The 18636-nt window shown below is 42.0% G+C and overlaps 1 protein-coding gene across 1 annotated transcript in view; it reads right to left on the bottom strand.

Annotated features, from left to right (window-relative positions):
• Positions 1 to 16021, bottom strand: part of phactr4b (phosphatase and actin regulator 4b) — an 89694-nt gene extending 73673 nt beyond the window's left edge. Inside the window, exons 1-2 of the mRNA XM_034175147.1 lie at positions 15896 to 16021; positions 15087 to 15131 (exon numbers count right to left, since the gene is read on the bottom strand). Of these exons, the coding sequence (XP_034031038.1) occupies positions 15087 to 15099 (13 nt within the window). The 5' untranslated portion in view covers positions 15100 to 15131; positions 15896 to 16021. The remainder of the gene's footprint in view (positions 1 to 15086; positions 15132 to 15895) is intronic.
• Positions 16022 to 18636: the final 2615 nt, after the last annotated feature.

Genomic DNA, 18636 nt, shown 5'->3' with positions numbered 1-18636 from the left:
ACTGATATTGACTGGAATCCATGTGACCCTCAACTTTAACAAGATCTCCAGTACCTGCACTGGCCACACAGCTCCACAGCATGATGGAACCACCTCCAAATTTTACTGTAGGTAGCAAGTGTTTTTCTTGGAATGCTGTGTTCTTTTTCTGCTATGCATACCGCCCCTTGTTATGTCCAAATAACTCAATTTTAGTTTCATCAGTCCACAGCACCTTATTCCAAAATGAAGCTGGCTTGTCCAAATGTGCTTTAGCATACCTCATGCGACTCTGTTTGTGGCGTGTATGCAGAAAAGGCTTCTTCTGCATTACTCTAATCCAGCATCTCTTTGTGCAAAGTGCACTGTATAGTTGAACAATGCACAGAGACACTATCTACAGCAAGATCATGTTGTAGGTCTTTGGAGCAGGTCTGTGGGTTGACTATGACTGTTCTCACCATCCTTTGCTTCAGCTTATCTGAGATTTATCTTGGCCTGCCACTTCGGGCCTTAACTAGTACTGTCCCTGTGGTCTTCCATTTCCTCACCATGTTCCTCCCAGTGGAAACTGACAGCTGAAATCTCTGAGATAGCTTTTTGTATCCTTCCCCTAATCCATGATGTTGAACAATCTTTGTTTTCAGGTCATTTGAGAGTTGTTTAGAGGCTCCCATGTTGCAACTCCTTAGAAGAGATTCAAGAGGAGAAACATTTGCAAATGGCCACCTTAAATACCCTTTTTCATGATTGGATTCACTTGTGTAAGGAGGTCACGGGCCAATGAGCTTACCAAACCAATTTTGTGTTCCAATAAGTAGTGCTAAATGTATTCTCATCAATAAAATGGCAAGGGTGCCCAAATTTATGCACCTGCCCAATTTTGTTTAAATAATTATTGCACACTTTCTGTAAATATTAGGAACTTCATTTCACTTCTCAAATATCAGTGTGTTTGTCTGCTATATGATATATTTAACTGAAATTGCTGATCCAAACAACCAATGATTTATAAAGGAAAATCATGGACATCACCAGGGGTGCCCAGGCTTGTGCATACAACTGTATCTGCCTAAGGACACCTGTACCCTCACCACCTGAACTTTTAAGATTGTGCTATCTCTTTTTTTTCTTTTTTTTAAACTATAGAATCTGCAAACAACTATATTTTAACTTTAGTACAGTTGCCACCTATGAGTATGATGAATGGAGCCCAACGTGTGCTATGATGTCAACTGCCTGTTTGTTTTTAAATGGAGGCAATAAAGTTCCAAAAAAACAAAACAAAACAAAACAAAATAAAAACAACATGATGATTTGCAAATCAGGTGCAGCAACAAGCATGCAAACCACTACTTCATGTGCGTGAGCTTCAAGCCCTCAGACGTTACTACATGAAAAAGCATCTGTGATGTAGCATCTGTGATGTAAATGACTACATTTCAATTTCAATTTACTTTCATTTATATAGCGCCAAATCACAACAGAGTTGCCTCAAAGCGCTTCACACAGGTAAGGTCTAACCTTACCAACCCCCAGAGCAACAGTGGTAAGGAAAAACTCCCTCTGAGGAAGAAACCTCAAGCAGACCAGACTCAAAGGGGTGACCATCTGTTTGTGCCATGCTACAAACATAAATTACAGAACAATTCACGGACAAATATACAAGAAATGCTATTGGCGCACAGGACAGGAGGATCGCCAACACGAATACAACTCCCATCTCTGGATGGAGCTGCACCTTAAACAGAGAGAAAAAAACAGAATCAGGCATCAGAAAGACAAAAAATACTGTATAATTTGCCAGCATTAAACAAGAAAAACAGACAAGTACTAAGGTGATCGCCGGCCACTAGCCCTAAACCTCACTAAAAGACCCAGAATTAAGGTAAAGTTGAGGCCGCAGCCCGCTCCAATTACTAATAAATGAATTCAAAGAGTAAAAAGCGTAAAACAAAACTGTACCAGTATGCTAGCCATATGAAAGGGAAAATAAGTGCGTCTTAAGTCTGGACTTGAAAATCTCCACAGAATCTAACTGTTTTATTGACGCAGGGAGATCATTCCACAGAACAGGGGCATGATAAGAGAAAGCTCTGTGACCCGCACACTTCTTATTCACCTTACGGACACAAAATAGTCCTGCACCCTGACAACGTAAAGACCGGGCCGGTACGTAAGGTTTAATTAGGTCAGCTAGGTAGGGAGGTGCCAGTCCATGAATAATTTTATAGGTTAGGTTGCAGAAGCTTAAAATCTGATCTCACTGGGACAGGAAGCCAGTGAAGGGATGCCAAAATGGATGTAATGTGGTCGAACTTTCTGCTTCGTGTCAAAAGTGTGGCTGCAGCATTTTGAACCAATTGGAGACCCCTAATGCTAGATTGTGGTAAACCAGAAAACAGAACATTGCAGTAGTCCAATCTAGAAGAGATAAATGCATGGATCAGGGTCTTAGCATCAGCCATAGACAGGATGGGACGAATCTTCGTTATATTCCGCAGGTGTAAGAAAGCAGTCCTAGTAATATTTCTAATGTGGAGACCAAAGGACAACGAAGGATCAAAAATTACGCCAAGGTTCCTCACTTTGTCAGTGTGATGTATGACACACAAGCTGAGGCTGAGAGTTAACTGGTCAAATTGATGCAGATGTCTCACTGGACCAAGAACCATCATTTCAGTCTTATCAGAGTTTAAAAGTAGGAAGTTTCTAGACATCGAACTTCTCACTGCTGCAAGGCAATCTTCTAAGGATTTTATGTGAAGGAGATTACCAGCAGTTATCGGCATGTATAACTGAGTATCATCTGCATAGCAATGAAAGGTAATCCTAAAACGCTGCAATATGTGCACAAGGGGTGCTATATAAAGGGAGAAAAGCAGGGGGCCTAAAACAGACCCCTGTGGAACCCCAAATTTCATGTCACTAAGGTTAGAGGTAGTGTTACTGTACAAAACACAGTGAGAACGACTGGTCAAGTATGACGTCAGTCATGCAAGGGCACTCCCAGTAATCCCAAAATGATTTTCCAACCTATCAAGTAGAATATGATGATCCACTGTATCAAATGCAGCACTGACATCTAACAGCAACAGAACCATAGTGGTGTCCGAATCCACTGTAAGCAGAAGATCATTCACCACTTTAGTGAGAGCTGTCTCTGTGGAATGATAATTTCTAAAAGCAGACTGCAGTGGCTCAAAGAGATTATTCTCAGTAAGACAGTCTACGAGCTGCCGTGACACCACTTTTCCAGAATTTTAGAGAAAAAGGACAGATTTGATATCGGCCGATAGTTTGTCAATACACTAGGGTCAAGAATAGGTTTCTTAAGTAATGGTTTAATCACTGCAGATTTGAAACATTTAGGAAGAGATCCAGAAGTTAAAGAAAGACTAATAATTTCCAGCACAGTCGGCCCAAGACTGGGCCACGGGTCCTTAAACAGTTTTGTTGGTACAGGATCAAATAAACAGGTTGCGCTTTTTGTTGACATTACGAGTTTTGTCAGCATGTCTAGTGAGATACTATCAAATTTGGTAAATCTAAGTAATACCTCAGTAGTGGCGCCCACCTCAACAGCAGGGTGTAGTGGCTGGGTTAAGGCATGCTGGGATATGAACCTAACTCTTCTATTTTCTTCCCAAAGTAATCCAGGAAATCTTGTGCTGTAAAAGGAGAGTGAATTACAGGTGGTTGTCCATGCATAAGTGTTGCCACCATGTCGAACAAGAACTTTGAGTTACGCTTGTTTTTGCTAATCAAATCAGAGTAGTAAGTCCGCTTTATAGCCAATAATGCATGCTTATAGTCTAAGATAGCATCACGCCACACAAGGTGAAATACTTCTAATTTTGAACGACGCCATTTCTGTTCTAGACCTCTTGCTTTATGCTTGAGGTCACGCAGATAATCACTGAACCAAGGTGACTGTGATTTGGGGGAGCACGGTTTTAACACAGGTGGTGCAATCATGTCGAGTGTAGTTTTGAGCACTGAGTTTAAACTATTCACAAGTATGTCTACTGACTGGGTATTTGTCAAATGTGAAGCTAAGACAGGCAGTCTAGCTTCGAGTTCAGTCTTAGTTGAGGAGTTGATGCATTGCTGTAATGATATATAAGGTTGTTGTTCCACTAAACACGGCAGAGAAACTGTAAACTTAATAAGTGAGTGATCAGACACCACTGATGTAAGAGGCATGATGTCAATATTCGTGACAGCAATACCACGTGTGAGAACCAGATCCAGGGTATTTCCACTAATGTGCGTCAAATCCTGACTGCATTGCTGAAATCCTAATGCAGCCACAATTTCCATAAATGATTTGCAGAGGGGATCAGAAGGCTTATTTACGTGAATGTTAAAGTCACCAATGATCAAAATGTTATCTACACTAGTTGACAAGTTAGAGATGAACACACCAAATTCATCTAAGAATTCAGAATATGGGCCAGGAGGCCTATATACAGTGACAAAGTAATACGAATGGTTTTTATTCTTCTGACCTTGGCAATGTGTAATATCCTGAACAGAGCGGAGAATCAGATGCTCAAACGAGTGCTATTTGTAACCCCCAACAGCTAATAGGCTAAACCTAGATTTATAAATAAGAGCAACACCCCACCTTGCTTCGCATCACGAGGGACGTGACTAAATGTATATGCTGGTGGGCAGGCCTCATTTGCTCAGCTGTAGGTTTAAACCAGGTTTCACATAGCCCAATCATATCTAAGTGATGATCAATAATTAGATCATTGATCAACAATGATTTTGAGGACAATGATCTTATGTTAATGAGACCCAGTCTAAGGACCTCAGTGGGGTTGACAGTTGAACTGTTTGGGTTTAGGGGTGGTTCCAGAATAGCATATATAAGATGCCTAGAAGTAGGTTTAGGTTTGAGACATTCCACGCGCATTGTAGGTAGCAGACACGAAATCTTTGCTATTGCTGGAACAACCACTGGGCCATCCTCACTTTCAACATCATCCAATATAGTAATGGGTATTAAGTTTGGAAAGCATATCCCTCTATGATTTTTATGGACACGACTATGGAAGCAGGCCACAGTCTCAACTTGTTGAAATTCCCTCCCTGGAAAATAAACTGCACTATCACCATAGTGGATTTTCTGCACTAAATTCCCCACTAAGCTAATGGATTCCACACCCACATTTGTCATAAGCCTTGCAGGGTCTCTAATCAATCAATCAATCAATTTTTTTATATAGCGCCAAATCACAACAAACAGTTGCCCCAAGGCGCTTTATATTGTAAGGCAAGGCCATACAATAATTATGTAAAACCCCAACGGTCAAAACGACCCCCTGTGAGCAAGCACTTGGCTACAGTGGGAAGGAAAAACTCCCTTTTAACAGGAAGAAACCTCCAGCAGAACCAGGCTCAGGGAGGGGCAGTCTTCTGCTGGGACTGGTTGGGGCTGAGGGAGAGAACCAGGAAAAAGACATGCTGTGGAGGGGAGCAGAGATCGATCACTAATGATTAAATGCAGAGTGGTGCATACAGAGCAAAAAGAGAAGGAAACAGTGCATCATGGGAACCCCCCAGCAGTCTAGGTCTATAGCAGCATAACTAAGGGATGGTTCAGGGTCACCTGATCCAGCCCTAACTATAAGCTTTAGCAAAAAGGAAAGTTTTAAGCCTAATCTTAAAAGTAGAGAGGGTGTCTGTCTCCCTGATCTGAATTGGGAGCTGGTTCCACAGGAGAGGAGCCTGAAAGCTGAAGGCTCTGCCTCCCATTCTACTCTTACAAACCCTAGGAACTACAAGTAAGCCTGCAGTCTGAGAGCGAAGCGCTCTATTGGGGTGATATGGTACTACGAGGTCCCTAAGATAAGATGGGACCTGATTATTCAAAACCTTATAAGTAAGAAGAAGAATTTTAAATTCTATTCTAGAATTAACAGGAAGCCAATGAAGAGAGGCCAATATGGGTGAGATATGCTCTCTCCTTCTAGTCCCCGTCAGTACTCTAGCTGCAGCATTTTGAATTAACTGAAGGCTTTTTAGGGAACTTTTAGGACAACCTGATAATAATGAATTACAATAGTCCAGCCTAGAGGAAATAAATGCATGAATTAGTTTTTCAGCATCACTCTGAGACAAGACCTTTCTGATTTTAGAGATATTGCGTAAATGCAAAAAAGCAGTCCTACATATTTGTTTAATATGCGCTTTGAATGACATATCCTGATCAAAAATGACTCCAAGATTTCTCACAGTATTACTAGAGGTCAGGGTAATGCCATCCAGAGTAAGGATCTGGTTAGACACCATGTTTCTAAGATTTGTGGGGCCAAGTACAATAACTTCAGTTTTATCTGAGTTTACAAGCAGGAAATTAGAGGTCATCCATGTCTTTATGTCTGTAAGACAATCCTGCAGTTTAGCTAATTGGTGTGTGTCCTCTGGCTTCATGGATAGATAAAGCTGGGTATCATCTGCGTAACAATGAAAATTTAAGCAATACCGTCTAATAATACTGCCTAAGGGAAGCATGTATAAAGTGAATAAAATTGGTCCTAGCACAGAACCTTGTGGAACTCCATAATTAACTTTAGTCTGTGAAGAAGATTCCCCATTTACATGAACAAATTGTAATCTATTAGACAAATATGATTCAAACCACCGCAGCGCAGTGCCTTTAATACCTATGGCATGCTCTAATCTCTGTAATAAAATTTTATGGTCAACAGTATCAAAAGCAGCACTGAGGTCTAACAGAACAAGCACAGAGATGAGTCCACTGTCCGAGGCCATAAGAAGATCATTTGTAACCTTCACTAATGCTGTTTCTGTACTATGATGAATTCTAAAACCTGACTGAAACTCTTCAAATAGACCATTCCTCTGCAGATGATCAGTTAGCTGTTTTACAACTACCCTTTCAAGAATTTTTGAGAGAAAAGGAAGGTTGGAGATTGGCCTATAATTAGCTAAGATAGCTGGGTCAAGTGATGGCTTTTTAAGTAATGGTTTAATTACTGCCACCTTAAAAGCCTTTGGTACATAGCCAACTAACAAAGATAGATTGATCATATTTAAGATCGAAGCATTAAATAATGGTAGGGCTTCCTTGAGCAGCCTGGTAGGAATGGGGTCTAATAAACATGTTGATGGTTTGGATGAAGTAACTAATGAGAATAACTCAGACAGAACAATCGGAGAGAAAGAGTCTAACCAAATACCGGCATCACTGAAAGCAGCCAAAGATAACGATACGTCTTTGGGATGGTTATGAGTAATTTTTTCTCTAATAGTTAAAATTTTGTTAGCAAAGAAAGTCATGAAGTCATTACTAGTTAAAGTTAATGGAATACTCAGCTCAATAGAGCTCTGACTCTTTGTCAGCCTGGCTACAGTGCTGAAAAGAAACCTGGGGTTGTTCTTATTTTCTTCAATTAGTGATGAGTAGAAAGATGTCCTAGCTTTACGGAGGGCTTTTTTATAGAGCAACAGACTCTTTTTCCAGGCTAAGTGAAGATCTTCTAAATTAGTGAGACGCCATTTCCTCTCCAACTTACGGGTTATCTGCTTTAAGCTACGAGTTTGTGAGTTATACCACGGAGTCAGGCACTTCTGATTTAAAGCTCTCTTTTTCAGAGGAGCTACAGCATCCAAAGTTGTCTTCAATGAGGATGTAAAACTATTGACGAGATACTCTATCTCACTTACAGAGTTTAGGTAGCTACTCTGCACTGTGTTGGTATATGGCATTAGAGAACATAAAGAAGGAATCATATCCTTAAACCTAGTTACAGCGCTTTCTGAAAGACTTCTAGTGTAATGAAACTTATTCCCCACTGCTGGGTAGTCCATCAGAGTAAATGTAAATGTTATTAAGAAATGATCAGACAGAAGGGAGTTTTCAGGGAATACTGTTAAGTCTTCTATTTCCATACCATAAGTCAGAACAAGATCTAAGATATGATTAAAGTGGTGGGTGGACTCATTTACATTTTGAGCAAAGCCAATAGAGTCTAATAGATTAAATGCAGTGTTGAGGCTGTCATTCTCAGCATCTGTGTGGATGTTAAAATCGCCCACTATAATTATCTTATCTGAGCTAAGCACTAAGTCAGACAAAAGGTCTGAAAATTCACAGAGAAACTCACAGTAACGACCAGGTGGACGATAGATAATAACAAATAAAACTGGTTTTTGGGACTTCCAATTTGGATGGACAAGACTAAGAGACAAGCTTTCAAATGAATTAAAGCTCTGTCTGGGTTTTGGATTAATTAATAAGCTGGAATGGAAGATTGCTGCTAATCCTCCACCCCGGCCCGTGCTACGAGCATTCTGACAGTTAGTGTGACTCGGGGGTGTTGACTCATTTAAACTAACATATTCATCCTGCTGTAACCAGGTTTCTGTTAGGCAGAATAAATCAATATGTTGATCAATTATTATATCATTTACCAACAGGGACTTAGAAGAGAGAGACCTAATGTTTAATAGACCACATTTAACTGTTTTAGTCTGTGGTGCAGTTGAAGGTGCTATATTATTTTTTCTTTTTGAATTTTTATGCTTAAATAGATTTTTGCTGGTTATTGGTAGTCTGGGAGCAGGCACCGTCTCTACGGGGATGGGGTAATGAGGGGATGGCAGGGGGAGAGAAGCTGCAGAGAGGTGTGTAAGACTACAACTCTGCTTCCTGGTCCCAACCCTGGATAGTCACGGTTTGGAGGATTTAAGAAAATTGGCCAGATTTCTAGAAATGAGAGCTGCTCCATCCAAAGTGGGATGGATGCCGTCTCTCCTAACAAGACCAGGTTTTCCCCAGAAGCTTTGCCAATTATCTATGAAGCCCACCTCATTTTTTGGACACCACTCAGACAGCCAGCAATTCAAGGAGAACATGCGGCTAAACACGTCACTCCCGGTCCGATTGGGGAGGGGCCCAGAGAAAACTACAGAGTCCGACATTGTTTTTGCAAAGTTACACACCGATTTAATGTTAATTTTAGTGACCTCCGATTGGCGTAACCGGGTGTCATTACTGCCGACGTGAATTACAATCTTACCAAATTTACGCTTAGCCTTAGCCAGCAGTTTCAAATTTCCTTCAATGTCGCCTGCTCTGGCCCCCGGAAGACAATTGACTATGGTTGCTGGTGTCGCTAACTTCACATTTCTCAAAACAGAGTCGCCAATAACCAGAGTTTGATCCTCGGCGGGTGTGTCGTCGAGTGGGGAAAAACGGTTAGAGATGTGAACGGGTTGGCGGTGTACACGGGGCTTCTGTTTAGGGCTACGCTTCCTCCTCACAGTCACCCAGTCGGCCTGCTTTCCCGGCTGCTCGGGATCTGCCAGGGGGGAACTAACGGCGGCTAAGCTACCTTGGTCCGCACCGACTACAGGGGCCTTGCTAGCTGTAGAATTTTCCACGGTGCGGAGCCGAGTCTCCAATTCGCCCAGCCTGGCCTCCAAAGCTACGAATAAGCTACACTTATTACAAGTACCATTACTGCTAAAGGAGGCCGAGGAATAACTAAACATTTCACACCCAGAGCAGAAAAGTGCGGGAGAGACAGGAGAAGCCGCCATGCTAAATCGGCTAAGAGCTAGTAGCTACGCTAAGCTAGCGGATTCCTAAAAACACGCAAAGTAAATAATGTGTAAATAATTTAGAGGTGATTCAGCAGAAGGAGTGCTTTAGTTAAGGCACGTAAAGATTACACTGGGAAACAAATCGTAATCTAGATAACTAGATCAATCTAACTGCGCGGATTAAACAGCTAACAGATACAGCAAAACACCGCTGTGCTCCGGAACAGGAAGTGATACAATACCGCAGTGAGAGCCAACCACCAGTAGATCACCTGCCTCGTGGCCTGCTGTAGATTCCTAATGTTACCCTCCCCGTAGAGCTCTATCTACGTTCGCAGACAAGATGGCGGCGCCTTCCCCAGTAGGGTGGAGGCCGTCCGGCATCAGCAAGCCATGGCGGCCCCAGAACGAAGGCTAGTTATCAATAAAGCTAAAGCCTTGCTGTCTACAAAACTGTGCCAGCCACCTATTTAACAATGTCAGCCTGCTAAACGCCTCATCAGTACTAAGGGAGGGGAGGAGACCAGAGACTATTAATCAATGCCAACACATCTTTCTGGCAAGGTCACAAGTCCTCTCTATGTCCATTTTTGTGACTTTTGAGTGCTTCATCCTGATATCATTGGTGCCAACGTGAATAACTATGTGACTATATCTCATGTCATGTTCCTTCATCTGTCTTTCCTTCTGCAGTGTCAGCACCCTAAGATGAGAAGCAATGTCGGGAGCTCTGGCCCCAGGAATACATTTAACGTCAGCCGGCGTCTGTAACCTGACTTTGCGGGTGATACAATCCCCTATCACTAAAGTCCGGTGTTTTGGCCTGGAGACAGGAGTGGAAGTTACTTGTGGGCTCAGAGAATTCACATCAGGTAAATCCAAGGGGGAGAACCGATTCACAGTTCGCACTGGCGAGTGTGATCGGGGTGACACAACCGGGCACCAAGCCCTACGGGGAATCCTCTGCCTAGCCACAGTCCGAAAGCCGTCCTCCACAGCCGGCGTTTCTAAGCTGATGCTAATGGGCTTGCTAGCCGGCCCAACACTAACCTCATCTGGAGTGCCCGTAACATCTAACTGCTGCTCTAACTTACGGACATGGCTCTCTAAGAGAGCCACCCTATCTTCCAGCATCACGCAGGAATTACGGAGGGTGTAAAGTAGAATTAGTAGGGTACTTTGTGCACTAAGGAATTCAAGAATGTAGCCAAGCAAACACGAGCTAACCAATAATGGATAAGCTCACCACTCCTAAGGCTCACACAGACGCAAATAAATGAATTAAAATTTACAGCAGTTACACTGAAAAACTAACAGAAGTATTAAACAGGTAAAAAGCAGCAGCTATAAAATACACTAAACAGTTAATTAACTAACAGGAGTGTAAGAAAATAAAATGAAAAAATGATGATGGGGGGGCCGAAATAGCTAACGCAAGCTAACCGCTAGCGAAAATGCTAGCCGCTCCTAAGAATTTACACAAGAGTAAAATAATTACTTAAAATTCACAGTTTGACTGAAAAACAAACAGAAGTATTAAACGGGTAAAAAAGAAACAGCTATAAAAAGTAACGATGGAGAGGGGAGGGGTCGACCTAGCTAGCGAAAGCTAACTGCTAGCAAATGCTAACCGCTAGCGATTCACAACAGGACTGTTGTTAAATAACGTTCAGAGTAGATACAATTAATAACAAGAAGAGTGCTAAACAGAAATAAAAGAAGCGTATACAACCGTGTGAAGTTCAGAGTGGTGTCACAGCAACAAACAATCCGTCAGAAGCAAGTTGCCAGATCTACATGGGCTCTGGAAACCTTCAGTAAACCTCTCAGTGTCCCTTCACCATTGCATCCACAGATGTTAGCTCAGCATCACTGTACCCCCAATGTTTTTGGAAACTGGGTTGTACAACTGTGACTCTGGATATTCCCACTCTTAATCCATCTGTAGGTGGCACACCTGCAACACTCAAAATAATTTAATGCATAGAAAATTCAGGGGACAGATTTGATAACCTTTAAGCTTTTGTTGGGATTTGCTGGTCCAATCCAGAATATTGACACTGGGGGCCGATACTGGCATTTTATAGGGGATTTGCATGAGGTCCATAAAGCTTGATACTTTTCTCATACTACTTGTATGTTTATTTTGAATACTGCAGCAACTGTCAAAAATTGCTTGTTGCATTCTGTTAAAACGCTGCACCAACACAGCATTCCAGTGAATTACCAGTGAGTCACTGCAGCTGCTTCAGTTCACAGAATGAAATCACAGCATGCAGCAGAGGGACTCAAGAAGAGCTGATTTTGGCATCTATTTCATCTTAATTTCCCAGTTACATTACATCTGTAAAATGCTGCTGTGGGCGAAAACTGTATTTAAACTTCAGCTAGTCTGTTCCAGTTCAAAATGAAATGTCATGAGAGGGTGAGCTGTTCAGACAGTGGGTGGAAGGAAGAGAGAGAGAGCATAGTTGTGTAAATGCAAACTGCCAGATAATATGCAACAATAAAAGCAATTCTGACCATATTCCAGGAAGTTTCAGACTGATAGTGAGTGAACACTACATCTCTTTAAAGCTACAGTGTGTAGGATTTAGTGTCATCTAGTGGTGAGGTTCCAGATTGCAATATGCCATCACATTGGGGATTCACACTCATTTGCCTCATCACCCTTCCTGTGATCAGTAATATGTATGATCCTCCATTACACAAAAATTAAGTTCTCTTTAGCAACCAGTAGACAGAGTATAGGAGAACAACCTCTGATTCTTCGTTTTTCTTCAGTCAGACAGTCCGCGCTGCAAAATGTGAAAGGCAAAATAAGTATGTCCAAATTTGGGCTACTGTAGCAACATGGCAGTGAAACATGGCAGCTTCCACAAAAAGGTCTGCTTGCTCCCATGTAGCTATGAAGAGCTTATTCTAAGTTTATGAAAATGCAATGATTCATTATTGCAGATACATATTTATACACTAATAAACAGTTGGTTATGAATGCTGTTTCCTAAACACAGCTTAAAGCTGTGATCTACTAGAAACTATCAATGAAGGTGTGATATGTGGAAAAAAGGTAAAAAGTTCTTTTGGTTTCTCCTTTTTACACTTTGAGTCGCCACATGCAGATCCGATATGGAAGTAAAAATATTCTGGATGAATACATAATGAATGGAGTTATTCAGAATTTTTCAGTTACTCAGAGTTATGTGCAATACTGTCAAACATCTTGTGCAAATGTCTTTAAAAAACATTGTTCACTGTTTACTGTCACTGTTTCGGTACTCTGGCAAAATAATTTCCTTTAGTTTAAAAAAAGTTAATCTTATTCTTATGATGCCTCACATTCACCCTTTCACACACTGATGTCACTGTGATGCCATGCAAGGTGCTGAACTGCACACCATGTAGAACTTGGGGATTAAGGACCCTTGCCCAAAGCCCCTGAGTGATTTAATGACAGGTTATTGTATTGAGTGCGCTATCCAACATTATTAAACAGAAAAAATAAATGCTCACCCACCCCATGTTGTCTCATACTATATCAACAAATACTCAATATTAAAGGACTCTAACCAGACTAAAAAACAAAACAAGTTTCTAATGATATCGAGAGATAGATTGACACTATTGACTTTATTTCAGCTTCTGTTTGCTCATTACAACTAAACTGGGGCATATGTTTCTTCTACATTTACATTCTATGACATAGTGCTTGCATGAGTAGGAATAGTGAGATCACAGTTTTCATGGTATACCATGGTTAAAAAAATGTTGCCGTTGCAAAACCAAATGATTTCCTGTTTGATGATATTAGCTCTATAAATACACATGACAGCTTTCTATGTGGTTCAGGTCAATCAGCTTTGCATAGCTAACCATTATTCACAGAAAAATACAAATATATAATACTCTATAATCTATAATACCATAGGGGAAACACTGGACTTATTGTACTTCCAGCATACCTCAGAATCTGAAATGCATAATCAAGATGAACCCATTCTCTGCCTAATTTCTTTTTCTGTTGCAGCTGCCACATGTGTAATGCCGCGTTCACATGGCACATGACGTGACCCCACAAATTGGCTTCCTTCGCCTGCCGATGGACACGCCACCATCGCCCGGTGTGTCGCTCTGCTTGGGCGGAAACTTTCGCTGCGAAAATTCACCTGCGTCATCAAATAGGAGGAGCTTCCATTCCGCTCGACGTCGAGTCAACACAGTGAACCTTGATCACACGGAGCGAGTTGCTGTGCTGTATTTGTTGTGGAAAGCCAACAAACCGTTGCTGGGTTCACGATATCCTCATGAGACGTTCCCAATTCAGGGAGTTTCATCATTTGCTGCAGGAGCTGCATCTGGATGACGGCCTCATTCAGCGGCACATCTGCCTCTCCAAGACCCAGTTTGAGGACCTCCTGTCCCGTTCTCGTGCGCACATACGAACACAGAAAAAAAAACTGGCTGCCCCTGTGGTTGGTTGCGCTCTCTCCCCTCAAACTCTGTCATCATTGTGTTATAAATCAGTCACCATTTGTTTTATTATGCATCTGTGTAATTAAAATTATCTTCATGGACGATTCGTTCGCACGTGCACATGTAAACAAAAAAAAACTGGCTGCCCCTGTGTTTCCTCACTCTCTCACCCCTCAAACTCTGTCATCATTATGTTATAAACCAGTCACCATTTGTTTTATTATACATCTGTGTAGTTAATAAAATTATCTTCACGGACGATTTGTTCGCGCGCACGTGAAAAAAAAATAGCTGCTGCTGCTGCTGCTCGCTCTCCCGTCAAACTCTGTCATAATTGCGAAATAAAGGACAAAAGGGACATATATCCTGCTGACAGGCTGGCTACCAGACACAGGACATGTCCACATCAAGTATAAACTCCAGACATCTCCACGTCACTACATATCCAGTCCCTGATTGGTCATTGCAGCGCGACAAGACAAAAAAGTTCAGATTTTTCAGCTTGGGAAGGAGGGTGACGTGACATCGCGCCACAAACACGCCAATCGCTCAAAATCACTTCATTCACATCGCGTTGCGTGGCTTGAACCTTTGCGGCGCCACAACGCGTCCTTCCATAGGGATTACATGGCAACCTGTCGCCGCCGTCGCTCGCGTCGCGCCTGGTGTGAACGCAGCACAAGAGGACGGCAGATCAATGTCTTTATTCAAGCATAGCAAGGGCACAACACAAGCTCAGGCAACTCATATTCACCAAGTCAAAAATCCCAAAAAACAGTCTTATAATCAAAACAGCAGCACATGCATTCAGTCAGCTGTCCCTTATACAATATAAGAGACGCACACAGTCGGTCACAGAGGGTTAAACAATTCTCAATCAAACTGTGAGGTTGAGATGTATTCCGGAGTGGCTCATAAAATCTACCGAGACTAAACAAACCTCATAAAGCCCTTAAACACAGTGGACCTATAGTGGGATGAGGGTGTCTACAGCGCTCTCACCAGCATTAACACCACACTTAACAAACCACAAGGGGTAGCTTAGCACTCACCATGATTTTCCATTACAGAGCTTGAGGCGCACCAGACAACAGTTCCTGAAAAACAACATTTAGAGAATTAATGTAACACTTTAGGAATTAAGATAAGTATCCTCAAGTATTTAACTGAGCTTTATCTGGGGAAACATTTAAAACCGATTACCCACACCTACGTTTTAATCCAGATTGTTTCCAACATCAAACTAAGTATTGTCACTTCCATCTACTGTAAAGATGACATAATTTTATATATATATATATATATATATATGGAGGGTTTCATTACTTGATATGCAAAAAAATAATAAAGAAACAACACAAAATGGTGTGAAATTGCTGAATATAGAACACACATACACACAAAATACACTAATTTAAAATACACCAAGAGCAAGTTATTGTATATTCCAGAGTTTAAATTGCACCCTATCCCAGCAGTCATAGGGTGTCGGGCAAGATACACCCTGGATAGGACACCAGTCTGTCGCAGGGCCACATATAGACAAACACATTCACACATGCACGCACACCTACGGACAATTTAAAGTTTCCAGTCCACCTAAACTGCATGTCTTCGGATGTGGGAGGAAGCCGGAGCACCCGGAGGGAACCGACGCAAACACAGGGAGAACACGCAAACTCCACACAGAAAGAACCGGGTGGGAAGTGATCCCATGACCTTCTTGCTGTGAGTCAATAGTGCTAACCACTAAGCCACCGAGCTGCTTCCTTCAAAACACTTTAGTACAAAACCTAGTATAATTGTTTGTGGACATGAGTTGTGCTATATGCACCAGTCTGCAAGAGCTGCAAGAACTTACACTGTCTGTTGTGCAGAAGATCATCGGCGGGGGTGGTAGAAGTCCTCAGCAGCAGAACAGCGACATTTGCTTCAAGTTTCCTGCATGCCAAAGACGGCAGTTCCGGCCATTCTAACCCCTCTGAAAAATAACAGCACATACACTTTTGGTACAGTCAGAGATTAACACCCACACTACCTATATACTGACTGTGTATATGTGTCATAGCCAGAAGGGTAATACTCAACTCGAGGAACAACTATGAACATGTTTGCAACTTATTTTTACTGTTGCCAACTGGAGCAGGTAAACCGTCCCAGGACAATAAAGGTCAGAGAAGATGCGAGTGTGAAAGAAAATAAAAACAGTACAGTGAAAGTGAGTGGATTTCCCAGGAGGGGTAAGAGCACAGCAACAACTCCATCAAAAAGTCATAAAAGAACTCACACAACTATCTAAGGTACTATAGACTTATAGCTCAACTTAGTTAATATCAGCGTTCCCCTCCACAACCTGATGAATCAGAAGTACTTTTTGGGGGTGTGTGTGTGTGTGTGGGGGGCTCATAACATATGGCGTAAAACTACCCAGCAACAAGAACATCATTCCAACAATGAGACATAGTGACATTTGCCAGAACTGACAGAATTTTTAAGTCTGCCTTCTACCATAAAATTGAACAGAATATCAGCTCAATTCAATTTATTTCTTTAGCACCAAAATGATCAGAACATAAATCATTCACAGGGGCTAAAAGCTAACCTCACCCATCCCCCAGAGCAAACACATAGCAAGAGTGATAAGGAGAAAGTCCCTCAGATGTTTTTTGATTGTAGGAAGAAGCGTCAAGCAGACCAGACTCACAGGGGTGACCATCTGGACTACCAATAACAAATAAATTAATGAATTAAATAAACAAACAGTCAAACAAAGAGGTGAGGTGCTGTGACACAGCCTTAAACAGGCAGTAAAAAAACAAACAAACTGCAATGTGCCTTATTTGCAAAAATTCTACAAAGAAGAGTGGGCCAAGATTCCACCAAATTCCATGAGAGACTGATGTGAATTCATTGTGAGCATTTGGTGACATAGGTGGAGCAACGAGTTATTCAATTCGGTATGGCGACTGTACCCATAGGCGTTGGATACCTTTTTTCCTTCAATAAATAACATGACTACTGAAAAAACAGACACACTAACTGCAGAATGACGTGCTTAGCACTTATTAGCCTCCTCTTTACCAAGCTAAAAACTTTAGTCAGGTAACGCGAAACTTTAGCCAACTAAGCGCTTTGTGCAAGGACTAATGTCAAAAAATTAGTCAACTAAGTGAGTTTGTTCAACTAAACAAGATCAGACTTTATGAAACCGTGCCCTGGTTAGTTGTCTAGTGTGTGTGTGTGTGTGTGTGTGTGTGTGTGTGTGAACGAACTGACTATTAAACATCTGTGAACATCTGAAATACTTGACAACTGTGCAAAAATAAATGAAAAAACCAGGAAGATAAGCAAACACTGGTGACATTCTGACACACAAATGATAACTGAACAAAACTATGCTGCATACCAACTCCCACACAGCTGTATCTCTGATTGATTGTGAACATGCTTGCTAAAAGTGAGTCGCAGGATCTTCCTGTTTTTGGAGCAACACTGGGCAGAATGAAAGATGCGGAGTAATGCACAATCAAATGTACTAAAGTCAAGGAGATTTGTCTCTGCAACACCAGAGTCTGTTAAGCCCCTTTCACACACCAACATAGAGTTGTGTAATGCCGTGTGCCATGTGTAAGTTTATCCAGCCCTATGCCGAATTTATGCAGCCCTATGTGGCAATACGCTGAGGAACGCAAAGGGGTCAGCGAAATGGATGCAAAAATTAAACATATTTCATTTTTTTCACGGACTGTCAGCATACAGCATGGATGCAATGCTCTACGCAAGTCTACACAACACTCTGCTACTGTCTGTAAAAGCTTTCGCAATTGTACACAACCCTACACGGCGAAAAATCCTTTTTGGTTTTTTATCAGTACATACCTGCACTGCTAGATTTTATTCATCCCGCCAGACTTTGCTGGCAGTGAAGCTTCAAAACCGTGAAGCAGACCAGTCAAACTTCCACGTTCACTAACTCCTCATGGATGGCCAGTGAGAGGTTATGTCCACCGTCCACTCCTCACGAACTCCTCACGATCGTGCATGTGACCGCCAGCTGCAGCTCCACTCTCCATTCACCTCCTCAAGTTCTCTCACAATTGTGGTACGTTAAAGTCCATTAACTCCTGCTCACGGACCGATCGCCAGTGACAGGACATGTCCACGTCCAGTATAGTTCCTCACAGACCAATCGCCAGTGAGAGGACATGTCCATGTCCACTCCTCGTGGATGGATCACGTGCGCCATCACCGGTTGCAGCTCCGCCTTCACCTCCTCAAGCCAGCGAGAGGACATGTCCACATACAGTATAACTCCTCACAGACGGATGGCCAGCAAGAGGACATGTCCACTCCTCATGGATGAATTGCACGATCGTAGACTGCAGCTCTATGGTGTTTTCGCCTTAAGTTCTCTCATGATTGTGACACGTTAAATAAAGTTCATGAACTCCTGGAAATAATGTATTCTGACTTTTTCCAATGTATCAAATCCATCTGCGTGTTCAGGCAGTCTATAACAACATAATGGAGCAAAGCTTCTCCCACCTGCGCGCAAGGTTTGTTTGTTTTTCTCTCTCTCTCCCTGCACGCAACTTACGCAGC

Source organism: Thalassophryne amazonica, chromosome 7 (assembly GCF_902500255.1).
Source record: "Thalassophryne amazonica chromosome 7, fThaAma1.1, whole genome shotgun sequence".
In the NCBI taxonomy this organism is placed as follows: Eukaryota; Metazoa; Chordata; class Actinopteri; order Batrachoidiformes; family Batrachoididae; genus Thalassophryne; species Thalassophryne amazonica.
The sequence above is the reverse complement of the archived record's forward strand: the minus strand, read 5'-3'. Positions and strand labels throughout refer to the sequence as shown.